Source organism: Copadichromis virginalis, linkage group LG4, assembly GCF_057382275.1.
Source record: "Copadichromis virginalis isolate Kocher_CV1m ecotype Utaka linkage group LG4, C_Virginalis_male_GT1.1, whole genome shotgun sequence".
NCBI lineage: Eukaryota > Metazoa > Chordata > Actinopteri > Cichliformes > Cichlidae > Copadichromis > Copadichromis virginalis.
In genome coordinates, this window is record NC_140621.1 from 13,750,934 (window position 1) to 13,765,088 (window position 14,155).

Genomic DNA, 14,155 nt, shown 5'->3' on the forward strand with positions numbered 1-14,155 from the left:
TTGCTGCACTTGAGACAAAAGACTCCGGGGGGTTTTTTTTCTCCTTGAACTCTCTCCTTTAATTTGCTTATAAGGCTTTTTTATGCATTAATTAACCTCGCAAGCAAAGAAGGATGATTCTTTTTCCTTCTTTTTCCTTCTTTATGGCTGGAGAAACTGTGATTTTTCTTCTGCATTCTGCCAACCTGTCTTACTATAGAATAGTCTGCTCTCCCAGCAGGTTTTATTTCTGCTGCTTTCCAGGTCCAGGTGTGTTTGTGGGCTTGTGTGTGTGTCTGTGAACAAAATCTTCATATTTCTCATAGTTTCAATAGACATTAACTACTACACTTTTGTAGAAAATGTTTGATATGAAATGATGACATTAACTGCATCTGAAAATTATTACTTTAATAAAGATTTGAGTTTTGTACAGGGCACATGTGCAGAACAATACAACACCACACAAGACATGGACATACAGTATTTCAACAACATTAAATCAGACAGATACCAATGCATACAATGGAAAAGAATCAGTTCCAGTAGCTGTAAACAATATAACTCCACACTACTATCAAAAAGCCCAAACAAAGCTCAGGCGGGAGCTGAACAGACACCAAGCATGACATATAATATCGCCACTGCAGACTGAGAGGCATCATCAAAGACACTATTAGCCACAGCAAGATGATTCTGACCTGATTTAGCACCAGTTTGGCGGCACTGTGCAGACGTTTCAATTAGTGACGGCGTTTTCAAATGTTTACTCAAACCTCTTACGTCTTCAAAAAAGCCCCGGGGAATTCACAGAAATGCAAATGCTTAATTATCTCAAAATATCTTGCGATGAGAATTTTACATCAGGACAATTCATTTGATGATTTGTTTACATGGGTACAAACACCCTGGCAGGCACTTTCCACTAAGGATCTTTTTTTTATGCTAGGGAGAGCTAGTGTGAGAGAAATGTTGCATTCAACAGCATGTCTCATAAACCAGTCGAGAATAATGGTTAGAGGTGGATTTTTATGAAACTCACTAAGGCATATTACAAACAACAGTACAACTCATGCATGGAATGTATTACAGCTGAAATAGTTACTAACTGTATCTCATATCCCCGTGTTGTTAGCTTTGGTCCAAAATCAACATTGCAGCTGACCCATCAGGATGTTATGATGTCATAGCTTTGCAATATGGTGAAAAGAAAGTTTTGTTTAACGAGGGGCATTTCGTTTTATGTTTTTTTAATTTATTAAGTCATAAAGTATTATAAATATATCATCAAGTTAGGTTTGCTATTTTCTAAAGGTTGCTCATGTTGAGTTTTTGTGATAATTTTTAGAAGCATTAGCTAACTTCTTGGCTAATGCTAACAGTGACCTCAGACAATGTCACTGGTCTGCTGATCCTGGACCGATGTTATTGTGACGACGCAGGGAAAACACCAACGCGGAGACATCATCCGTGTTAATGTAGGATCCTTCATTTAAAGGTAAGAGTATAGCTTTTAAGCTAGCTAATCATAAGCGTTTCGGATAGCTAACCGCTAACATTACATAAGCAGTATAATAATTTTAATTTTATATGTTCATTTTGAAATTGTACTATATGTACCTTAAAAATAGAATCTGTTTGCAAACTACATTTATCTTTATCTTATGTTGCACAACTCTCTAGATGTTAAGAGCATCTGCTGGACCGTTAAGCGTTTCTGAAGGAACCATAAAGCCCCTTCTTACTTCATACAAATGTATGCCATTAGTTAAAGAGCTTGGAAAGAAAGTAACTTTACTTCTTTAAATTTCGATTGCTAACTGAATGCTCAGACAACATCACTGGATCAACGTTATTATGATGATGCAGGAAGAACACCAACACAGAGATATCAGATCACCCGTGTTACTGAGTGGCTGCATGTTTAAAATCAAAGAGTATCTAAGAATGTAGATGTGCAGGGCTTTATGTATCTATCCATTTAAAGAAGATAAGATATAGTGTGATCATTTGAGATTTTATTGGTTGGGTGTATTTTTACCTTGATTTCTCAATTTCTCAGGTTACATAAATGGAGAAAAATGTATTCAAGAAATGAGTAAAAACATTAAAGACATTAAAAACATTCTGTTTGTACTGAGAATTTCCTTAGGGAAAAATATTTCTGTAATTTCAGGTAATTAGGGGTTAAAACAGACCCCCCTGACCTTTAAAGACAGACACACAGACAGCCACCTTTGCATGAATGCAAACGCTTCTGTCCTCTTCTGTGAAATCGGTGAGCAACACATTGCAGTGGCAAGACAATAAAAGCATATGAATACATCATGCAGGGGTGAAAACAATGTAGCATCACTTATAACAAGTATCCGATCCATCTCTATCCCCACTTTCTCTTTTCATTCTCTTTCATCATCTACTCCTGGCTGCCACCTACTGCTTAATATTCCTACCACTTTCTCCAGCATTTTTCATCACCTTACCTTGACTTTAAACTCTAAAGCAGTCACAGCCCTTAATTAACTTCTGCCCAACCCTGCTGGGTTTCTGCTGGCTTGACACAACCTCTCGCTTTCATAGTAGAGGTCAGATCTCTGAGACTGAGATCAACTCATTATTTTTCATACAATGTGGCAGCTTAAAAATAAATGAATAAATGGAAAAGTTGCTTATAAAGTAGCACTTTATAATACAGCCTACGACTAACAGTATTCCATTTCAAATGACAATAAGGGGGTGAAGTTTTTAGAAAAAAGAATAAAGTAATAAAGTAAGGAATAAAGTACGTAATTTAGGTGGGTGGAAAGTTCCATATGTTTCGGTACAAACACAAATGATATTGCTTTAGTTTATTTTGTTAGTATGCAGTACATTTATGGATGCAGCCCATATTATAGAGTGGTTTAACCTTCCAACCTTAAATTGTAAATACATGTCAGTTTTTTGGTGCGCATGATGAATTTTTGGTAATAGATGTACATATTCCTACTTATTAAAAAAAACCCTTAAGAAAACAAGCATTGGATTATAACCACTCTTTTTAGTGAATCTAAGTATTTATAGGTTTAAAAAATTACATTATAATTTTAGATAAAATACCATAAAATGGCATTTTATGGTATTTTATGGTAGAGAATTAAACTGTTAGTAACAGGCCATATTATAAAGTGCTATTGAAAAATTCAATTTTTGCACAGTTCTGACTGCTAAATGACATCATAGCCACTATTTTTAGCTGATTTAAGTAAAAGTTCCACAGGTTGGAATTTTCTTTATTTGCTTTCTTGTTAAGACTTTGATAAAAGGCGATTGCCAGTCTCACACAATGTATATAATTAACACTACTGCAGCAGCTGGCTAACTTAGCAAAAGTGTTCGAAATACATCATCTGCCATTCTTCAAAAGTTACAGTATCTGCCATTAAACTCATTCATATTGTATTTTGTACAAAATCTATGGAGTAAATACATAGTTGTCTTACAGCGAAATCAAGACCTTTCACAATGCTGGATAATCATCAGAAGTTTCTTGCAAATCTTGTCACATCAGATGTAATTCCTTTTTTTCTTGTTAATGAGGTCTGCATTTATATAGCACAATTCTACTTTCATTAAACTTTACAATACACCCATTCACTCTGTGTGTTCTTATAACACATTTACTGTGCCATATACACACTAACAGAACTTTTTGGAGTTTGTTATTTTTCCCAATAAAACTTAAGAAGCTTGGATTGCCCTGAACTTCCAAATGATGACAACTTTCTCTACCTCAACAACCCACTACAGGTATTTTACAGAAACACTGAAATCCACAGAAGCTATTAGAACTTGATAACTCCGTTTTAAATAATACTCATCAGCTATTAGCCGTAAGCACTTCTAAAGTATATGTAAAACTAAAAACTGTCAGTATTGAATGTATTGGCACTAAAATGCATTTCGGTGGTAATTCATTTAATTCTGCAGCCTTCGGGATCTACGAAATTCAACTGAACTGAACACAAGTGATTGAGGACTTTCATGTCTAAGTAAAGAAATTGTTTGGTACGCTAAGTTAGCTGGCTGCTTTACAACATTCAAATACCTCTACTCAAAACTCCCAACAAGAAAGTATGTTTTGTAAAATGAGGAATCATTTATTTATTTAAAGATGGCAGTGTAGCATTTTAGCTAAGTAGTTATACAAGTTCTAATTAGCTATTAGCTACTGTTACTGCTAACAATAGCTATTAGCTGCTGTTTTTAAGTGAGCAAATCTACACTGTAATTTTCATTTTATATTCTAATTTAAGAAATGGACTATATGTACTTTAAAAATACAATCTGTTTGTATACTACATTTGTATTTATCTAGTATTGCACAACCTTCCAGATGATAAGAGCATCTGTTGGACTGTTAGGTGTCTCAGCCCCTTCTCACTTCATATAAATGTATGCCATTAGTTTCTTTTTCCATGTTAAACAACTGTTATCCAATGCCACACAGTTTTAGAAGTTTTTTACTGTTTAGAACGTCCCTTGTTAGTGGTAATACTGGAGATGTGGAATCTTTCCCTTCAAAACCCTCCCCTGTAGTTCACTGAGAACTCCTGCTGTGTTTACTGCAAGGCTCCCCGGGGTCTTTGGTTGCTCCACCATAAACATCAACTCCATTCTCAGCCCAGGGTATCACACTGCCCTGGGTTATTTTGCCACATCGGGCTAAGCTGGCCACCTGGTTGGACGTCAGGACGCGGTCCCAAAGACCCACCTGGGACAACTCTCCAACCAAGGCTTGGGATGAGTCAAAACCTCCACCCAGAGAATCCTGGAGAAAAAAAATACACATACCTAAAATAAATGTACTTTTATTTCTAATGCCTATGAGCACAGCTTTAGCTTTTTTGTTGCCTTTGGCAAGAGCGTGGATTTGAATTTGGGAAATGAAAAAGATGTGGTGATCAGTATGAACACAAGCCAGGAAACAAAAGCAGACATGTGGGGCGGGCTCTTTTAACTACCAGATCTGTATCCATCACACATACACATCTCATTCATAGCATCACATCTTAGCACACTATCTGAATGCAGGCAAGCAGAAAATATAATTCATGGATTTACTTACTTTCTCAAAGTCACTGATGCTTTCATTTTCTAGTTTTAATTATAGCTAACAGAGAAGCCAATAGGTGAGCAGAGGCACAGCCGCAGTGGCTAAACTTTTGACTGCAGCGCTGTACTCAGGAGGACTCGCCAAACGAACTTTTTCTCTAAGCTTCTTGTCTGCTTTTAACCAGCTAAAACTTTAGTTACTTAATTATGTATTTTATTCACCTGCTCTTGCCCGAGAATGAGCACTCCATCAGGTCGAATGTGATGTCCAGCGGCTAGTCCGTGACCTTCTCCCTTCAGCCTCCCCCCTTGGTAGGCCTGCCACACTCCTCCCTTTTGTGTCCAGCTCACACAGATGTGCTGCCAGCTGCCCCTGGAGAGGTTCAGAGGCAACTGAGCCACCTAAGAGCAGGGGAACAAAAGGGCAGTCCAGATGAAGCAGATGTCATTGTGAGAGGTTTTGTGAGTGCCACAGTTCTGAAGGTAAGGCGGGTCATCAGACAGCTTGTGCTGAGATTGCATTTGCATGAAAGAAATGCAGCTCTAAAGTCATAAGAAAGCCCTTAGACACCTTTTGATGCTAAAGTTCTAAAGATGGCTCTTATAATGCTTTTTACTTACCAAAGACATTCTGTTACCTCCAAGGACACACAACTTTTTCTCCAGGCATCTATTACCATAATGACTTCATTGGATTGTGCCTAAAGCCACTGCACTGCGCTACACTACCCTGCAACCCAAGGTGGTATCTCAGTTTATCATTTAAACACATGAATGGGGTTATTTAGCTTGTCTAAATTGGCTGTTTTGTTTGATGTGTTCTGCTTATTTGTATGCTAATTCAAAGCACTTTTTCTTCCTCAATAGACAGTAGAAATTCAAATTTAGGCTATAATTTTTTATCGATCCATCCATCTATTCTTAACAGCTTCTCAGCTGTCACAGGGCAAGAGGTGGGGTACACACTGGGCAGATCGTTAGTCTGTAGCAGGGCTAACACACAGAGAGGCAACCATTCACACCTATAGCTGTTTTTGAACCACAGGTTAACCTAACAAACGTGTCTTTGGACGGGGATTGGAAGAGTCCCTGAAGAACATGCAAACTCCACACAGAAAGGCTCCAGCTGACTAGTGGATTAAACCATTACCCTTTTATGGTTTTTATGTACCCCACTAGTGGCAAACATTGTACATGAGAATGAACCATCCAGAAAGCAGAAGCTGGCTTTGAGTGCCTTTAAGGTTCTAATCATCAAATAGATCATGGCTCTCTTCCACAGTGTGTCTTTTACCTTGTCTTCCTCCCATCACCCCCAAGCTGTCAAAGAATATGGCTGCTCTTCCCCTTTTCTTCCTGTTAAAAGGGAGTTTTTCCTTCCCACTGTCACCAACTGCTTTTCAAAGGTGGTTGTTTGAATCTTAAACCTTGAACCTTGATTGTTGAGGTTTTTTCTCTGTTACTGTAGGGTCTTTACAAGATAAAGCACATTTGGGTGACTGTTGTCTGATTTGGCACAATATAAATAAAACTGAATTGAACTGAAAAATCATTTGAAAAAAGGCTGAGAAGCTTCCTTGAAAATCCAGAGGACTACAGAGAAGTTGTGAAATAGGTATTCACTCCCCACACTGTCAGACACTCTCAGTACCTTGTCATTGATGAGCAGCTCAGCAGGAGCGTGCAGGCCTTGCAGCAGCACCAGTTCATTCGGCTGTTCGGGGACAGCGTACGACACGGGGGTCCCAATGCCTCTCTCCGCGGGGCGCAGCCACAGGCAGATCGTGAAGGCCCGCAGCTTTGGCATGGAGTGCGTCACAACAGCGTACATGTAGTTTGTCCGTGTTGGGAAGGACAATCTGTATCCCTCTGGGAAAGAATGCCCTGAGAAACCTGGGGAAGTGACAGAAACCAGAAACCAGTTAAGCAGATCAAACAGTTTCCCAGCTTTTATTATATAACTGCATTTTCGTCACAGCATCTGATGTGTTTTTTAAGCTGGGTATGAATTTTATAGTCTTTCTCATCTTTTTTTTCTTTTACACAAGTTGAACATGATTTATTCATTATAATGAAAGCCCATGGCTTGATTTGATTAAAAGCGAAAGAAAGTCGAACCTCTAGGGTTATTTTTTATGCCAGATTATTTCTCATCATTAGTAACTTAATTCATTTTGTGAGTGATTAATCAGTCACTCGTCATTTCTCTCATCATTTTAAAATTCTTTTTCATTAAGGCACATTAAAATGCGCCTGCACACAAACACGAATGTTCTGCTTTTTTCTTCCATTTTTCCCCCTTTGCAATGATGCCGTACCTTCCTCCAGCCCTGAGATTCGGTGGTGTAGTTTATTGATGCCCCGCTCGATTTCCTGATTGTGTTTCTCCGTTTCCAGCCTCAAGGATTTTCTCTCTTTCTCGAGAAGCTGTACCTTCTTCTCCAGCTCGACCTCTAAGTCGTCCATCCTCCAGAAGCTGTCAGAACCAGCTCTGTGCCCAAGATCAGGCAACCTTTCTGGGCTGCCAGACATCCCACCTTCCTCTGGCACTCCGGAGGTGTTGCTGTCTGTCTGGTTGTGAGGAAATGGGCCAATATCTGACTGCAGAGGAGGAAGTCAGTGGAAGAAAACTTGGTCAGAATGTGGTTTATACAGTCTAAGGATGAAATAAAAGTGCACAGTCTCTATGGAATTCTGTTTAGTAATTCTAGCAGTATGGGTATTATATGAAAAGAAAAGAAGCAGCAACAAGTTCTTTATCCAAACTTCATGTATACCCTAGCTCTGAACTCTAACACTAAAACTATGTTTTGGGGAAAAGGAAAAAGAACTGATTGACTGATTTAATAAGGAGTCTTTATATGCTGCGGATAGGTTTAACCTTTTTTCCACTTAAAAGAACACATCAGCATTTTGGGAAGCATGTTTTCTGAGCGTGTGTGAGTCTATTTCTATCCTGTTGCACAGTTTGCTTGGTTGGCATGCAGGCAAAAATAGTCTGGCACAAACTCCAATAAGAAGAGAACATTTTATTTTTATACTTTGGCTTTTTATTTCATATATGTGTATATATACTGTATATCAATCTTAACAGACATTTGTCCCTGCTTCACTCATATGTATATATACTGTATATCACTATCCTCACTAGTATCTTAGCTTCAATTTTTCCAGATGCCTTTTGTTGGATAAGTGCAACTTTCTCAGTTCCCAAAAGGTTGATTCTGTTCATCTGGACGTAACATTTTGTGGGAGAAACGTTTCATTAGTCATCCAAGTGACGTCTTCAGTCTCAGCTGACTGCAGGTTTCCCCAAGCTTATAAAATGTACATTTGAAGAACAATGGGCTGTGAGGTCAGTTCCTTGATCATTAACATGCAAATTGTCTCAGTTCTTTGTAAGTTTACTCCAGCTGACTAGACTCATTTTGCATCAAGGTTTATTCTGCTTTTTTCAGCTCCTCTCCCTGCCCACTCTCTGTCTGCCACACGCCCTACTAAACTCTAACTGCGAGCTGGTCTCCAGTTCCCCAAACACCTGCTTCAGTTCAGCCTACCTGCAAACAGAGCACGCCCGCTTTTTTTCAGTCTTCAGACAGCCAGGTCAGTACGAAGCAGGCAGATAGAAGGGAGTTAGATGATATCAGCTCTTGGCAAAAATTCTAAATAAATGTATTTCTATATAATATTCCTCTAAACTGTTTTTTTTTTTAATATTCTTAATAATAGTGGATCTCTGTGTTTTAGAGGCGCCACAGTATAGTGGTTTACACATTTGCCTAGCAAGCAAAAGATCCTCAGTTCAAATGCAGAAGGAGACACAAATCCCTCTGGTGTTGTGTGAGAGAGGGCATCCAGAGTAAAAAGTCTGCCTGCTGTGGTGACACCTTGCGAATAAGGGAGCATCTTTATTGAATCTCTAAGTTCACCGCAGCTAAACATTGACAAATTTTTCCTTCATTGGCCATAATTTATCCTAAGGCTTCACTTTCCACTAAAACAACAGAAGCATGAATAAAGCAGTCTAAACTTAATAGCACTTGTTGCTCCAGAGAAAATGGCAAAAAAAAGTTTATTGAGTTGCTAAATATGGTGAGTCATCTCATGTCTAAAGAGAATTTTTTTTTCTTTTCAGTTAGGTATCACACACCAAACAACAGAAACTCACAATTCCATATTAACGTGATTCACTGAACACTCAAACCACAAAGGAAGCACTGAGGTAAATAAAGACTCAGCAAGTTTCCTCAAACCTGCTTGTCCAGGCTGTTCCCCGAGCACATTATTACATGGTATATGCAGTCTAAATATACAGAGATGCCTGGGAAATATACTATACTCATGAGAAACACGCTGAACATGTATATGCAGCTTTAATGCATATGCAAGGTTTTTGATGGAGCAAAGATAGATGACAGATGGAATTTCCAATGAAATGCTCACAGCATTATATTAAGATGTACTTTAGCAATCTCTCCAGCCATAAAAACACCACTTTGCAGGACTGGGTGCATTTTCTGATAAAATCAGCAATAAAACTGTCAGCAAGGCTTTTTCCAGAAAGCTGCAATATGTCATTATCGTCAAGCTAAAACAAAAAAAGCTTTAATCGCTGATTCTGAAACAGATGTGTCGTCATGCTTCATTCATTGTTAATATTATGGGAAATAGTAACTGGTCTGGTTCTGGTTTACAGCACAGCTCTACTTTACTTAAGGAGCCAACAGTATTCAACTTGTCTCATTCACCCATTCACAAAAACTCTTTTTTTTTCCTGCTTAAGTGTTTTATATCTAACATTCACACATTAGAGAACAATTTCAGGATCAGTATCTTACCCAAGGATACTTTGGCCTGCAGACTAGAGGCTGGAAAAGCGAGAAATCAAACTACCAACCACTGGTGGATCTAGAAGATTTTACATGAGGGGCCAAAGATGGGGCGAGAGGTCTAGTCAGGGTGCCAGTCGCTCCCTTTGCCTCCCTGGTGATCTGCCCCTCCCACCACCTTTAGTAGAAGACCTGCTGTACCACCTGAGCTACCCTAAAAAAAATGATGCTCACATTAGTTCTGCTTTATAAGTCTGTACTGCAGCGCCAACTGTAACTGCTAGTACATTTGTTGGCATGATCTCAGAGATGATTAGGAGAGTTTGTTTGGGGGTTTTTTTTGCCATATTTCTTTGTGTGTCTTTCTTTGTCTGTGAGGCTGTATTTAAAAGCACAACAGTGCTTTGAGCAAAATGCAGACCGAGTTTCACATGTGAGGTTTTAACCTAATGTTGGTCACAGATGAAATATCAGCAGCACATCCAAATTAGAGCTCATCCTGCAAATTTCAGGACATTCAGAAGTGGTTGAAATACGTTACTAAAAACACAAGTGAAAATAAAGCACGCACAGTGGCACTGGAGCAAAAGTCAAGTCAGCCTCTGCAGTAATTAAATATTTTTATTCATGCTCCTGGCACACTAGTTTAAGAGAAGAAATGTCTTATTTTATATGATTAGTAAAAAACTGATGCTTACTGTATAATACAGACAATAATACCCAGAACGAGAAGGCTCTTTGATTTAAATTTTCAAGCACTGTGTGGTGCTTCTGCTGTAATATATTGAAGCTAATGTGTTAATGCTGATGGGATATGTTCAATTCAGATTAATTGCTCTCCTGATACGTGAGGAGACATCATGACAGTTATTTTTCCTTTTTGTTTTTCTGGCTGTACAAATATTTGGGCATAGCTGGCTGTATTAGGAGCTGCAGCAGACTAGACATGATGCAAAACAACATCTGCAGACCACATGCAAGAAGAAAGCTAGGTTCAGGGGATTTAACCAGTGCTTTCCACCTTTGACCACCAGTTCACAAGGTCTGAAAAAAAAATCTAAATCTGCTGTACCTGTACGTGACTTGGATGGTGGAAGAAACAGTTTGGGGGGGGGGGGGGGGGGGGGGGGGAGTACGTGGGCGAAAGAAAAAAACAAGAGATAAAATAGCAACAGAGCAGGAATTCAACTCAGGCACAACTTAAGTTCTGTGAGAACAGGGATGAAAGTCGTCTGACAGCAGTGTAGGGTGATAAGGTTATGTGTGACAGATCACATGGATGCATCCTATAGAGGTTTTCTCTGACAGTGGCAATGCAGACACAACAGACCGAACAAAGGAAGTGACCCACCACACAAGCATGTCCTACATAAACTACATCAGAGGAGCAGAACTGCAGGGAAACACAATCAGGAACCTCCTGAATTATTCATGTCATTTCTTTAGCCCCAAAATGAGGTTATCCTTCATCTGAATCTGGTCAAGTAAGAGCGTGTTTGATGTCACTCTGCTGTCTTCTTTCCTTCACTGCCTCCTGCTCTCCCTGCACGCATCACTCTTCACTCTTTCCATTATTTTATCATTTCAGTTCTGGAATTAGCAACAGTGTATGTGGGCTTCATTACATATGTCAGGTGTGATGACATGGAGAAAATTAGGTGTTATTAACAACTGACACAAACACTGTAGCAGATAGTTCACTGAAAAAAATAAACCCCTTGTTTTCATGGGTCATATCCATAAATCCTAAAGGGAGCTCTAGAGTGAAGAAGAAATAAACAGCTAGGTGTCTTCACAGTGGCCAGCATGGAGGAGTGTGTTATAAATATTTAAAACAGCTCCCTCTCCATCAGTCTTACACTGTGGAGATTCTTCTTTGTGCCCTCAGGTGCCTGTGGTGACTAAATACTGCTCCCTGGGATTAATTACACCTCGATCAAGTGCTGCTTGATTTGTATGCAGAGTGTGGTTTGTGTGCTTTTCTCGACACTCTACCTACCTCCAGTTTCTCTATACGGTCTTTGAGCTGAGTTATAGCCTGCTCCAGTTCATCCACAGCTCGCACTGTGAGCAGGTGGACACCGTCGGAGGTCGCAGACGGGCTGTCCCGCACCATGATCCGGTCCAGGTGCGCCTCCTGCGCCGCGCCTTTTCCTCCTCGCAGCGCCGCGGAGCTCCCACGTCTTCCCGCGCTGCTGCTGCCGCTGCTCCTACCACTTTTCCCGTCCAGCCCCTTCTCACACTCGGACAGCTTCCCCGTCAGCTCCCTTATGGTCCGCTGGTCTGTTAAGATTTGGTCTTTCTGCTGCAGAACGCTCTGCCGGAGCTCCTCCGCGGTGGTGCGGAGGTAGCCCCAGTCTTCGCCTGCGTACAACGACGGGTCGTCCGCTTGTTGCTGAAAGTTTTTCGGGTTGCACTCCCCGGCTGGGATCGGAGTGCAGATCAGCCGACTGACGGTCGGGTCATGTCCGGTGAGTCCGGTGACCCCGTCCAGCCCGCCGAGCCCAATGTTGAAGGTAGGCGCTTCTGAATCGGGCGTTTCAGAACCGTGGAGAGCACCCAGGGAGCCGGGCCGGGCCACGGAGCCCGCAGCGGCGGGTGTCTGCGCCGCGGCGTCCGGGTACAGCGAGTGGTTGTCGACTGCTGGTTGCTGTTGAGCCGCAGCAGCCTTGGAGGATCCGGTGTGGACAGCCGCGATGATGCAGATAACCGCTCCGATGAAGGCCACCATCCCGGCGGCCAATATAATAACGATGAACTTCAGGGTGGCGGCGGGGGCGATCGATTATTAGAAAAATCTAATAACAATAATAATAATAACACTCCTTATCTGCAAGAAATAAAAAAGGAATCTTGCCACCAAATAAAGCTAAATAAAGTGTGAAATGACTGAAGTTTAGTCTGTATAAATGAGAGAGAGGGACAAAAATCACTCCTCACATCCCCGCTTTAAGAGAAAAAAAAAACAGGAGATGGAAAAATGAGAGTTCCGCACCATAATTGAGTGATCACGGAGTCAACAGAAAATATCAGAAGCAGATCGTGTGTTCCACCTCCTCCTCCTCCTGTTCAGCGCGCATGTCCTCGGTTTTCAGGCAAAAAATCCAGCCTGTTAATGCCGAGACGGAATCACGAGGGGGAGAGAGATGGAGGAGAGAGAGGAGAAGTTAAATGTAAAAAAAAATAAAAATACAGGACACACCTGTCCCCCACCTGCACTGTGTTTAACAGCACAACTTTAACCTTTGGGGAGGGCGGTTTGGACGAGCGACCCTTTTCTCCCCCGTTTTCACAGATAAATTTTATTTTGCAGAATACATGCAAAGAAATTTTGGAGGAGAGGTGATTTTGTTCTTTCCATTTTCACTTCAGCTTCCATCAAATTCTGAGCCAGCTTTGTCCTGCATACATACATAAAAAAAAACCCCTCCCATTACACGAGAAAATTAGTTTTTCGGCCCTTTGGCTACAGCTATATTTTCCAGCTCAACAACACATTACAGACCGGCTATACTGTAATGTGATGTGTGCAGAGCCATAATTCACCCGGGAGGCTCCCTGTGGAACAGCGCCACAGCAGCAGAGATGACAAAATGATGACCCTAGTGTGTGTGTGTGTGTGTGTGTGTGTGTGTGTGTGTGTGTGTGTGTGTGTGTGTGTGTGTGTGTGTGTGTGATAAAGACCCGGAACTAATAAGAGGTTTCATTACACCGTGTGATGCACACTCTTAATTAAAAAAAATGTATTTATGCATGTGCTTTAGATAGAAAATGGGAGCCAGCATATAGGCTGGTGTGGGAACAATCCCTGTCTCCCTGGTATGAAAATGAGCGTTGCAGTATGCATTCTCACACTTGTAACAAGGGGATTTACCTTAAGACTGCTCAAAGTCACAGGTATTAAAGGCTCAAACTTAAGATAGGTGAGGGAGATGACATCCAAGATGTCTGCTGTGGAAAAAAGCTCATGGGCTTCACTAGATCGAGAATATTAAAAAAGATTAATGAGTCGTTTAGATATGAAGAGAGGTAACTGAGAAATGTAAATAGAAGCAAGTCACATTAAGTAGCTGTCACGGTTCTGGGTCCGTCGGACCCAGTAGTTTGAGTTTTATTATGTTTTGGTTTTAGTTTGCATCAGGGGTTGTTTTCTTGTTCTCTGGTAGTGTTGATTATGATGATGTTTATTATTTGAGTTTCATGTTTCTGTGGTGTTTAGGATTTGTTCTTCAGTTGTGTCTGCTTAGTATTTG

General features: G+C 40.6%; 1 protein-coding gene across 1 annotated transcript; it reads right to left on the minus strand.

Annotated features, from left to right (window-relative positions):
• Window positions 1-375: 375 nt before the first annotated feature.
• nptxra (neuronal pentraxin receptor a) lies at window positions 376-13,017 on the minus strand. Its single transcript, XM_085453683.1, has 5 exons — window positions 11,902-13,017; window positions 7,392-7,674; window positions 6,725-6,966; window positions 5,296-5,475; window positions 376-4,789 (listed from the first exon to the last, which is right to left on the minus strand). Exons 1-5 carry the CDS (start codon window positions 12,631-12,633, stop codon window positions 4,559-4,561), a joined length of 1,668 nt encoding a protein of 555 aa, XP_085309809.1. The 5' UTR covers window positions 12,634-13,017; the 3' UTR covers window positions 376-4,558.
• Window positions 13,018-14,155: the final 1,138 nt, after the last annotated feature.

Coding starts and splice junctions, on each gene's coding strand:
- nptxra (XM_085453683.1), bottom strand. CDS start 12,633: ATGGTGGCCTTCATCGGAGCGGTTATCTGCATCATCGCGGCTGTCCAC. Junction 6,967..7,391: donor AATCTCAGGGCTGGAGGAAG/GTACGGCATCAT, acceptor TCACTTCCCCAG/GTTTCTCAGGGCATTCTTTC. Junction 4,790..5,295: donor TCATTCTCGGGCAAGAGCAG/GTGAATAAAATA, acceptor TTTTTTCTCCAG/GATTCTCTGGGTGGAGGTTT.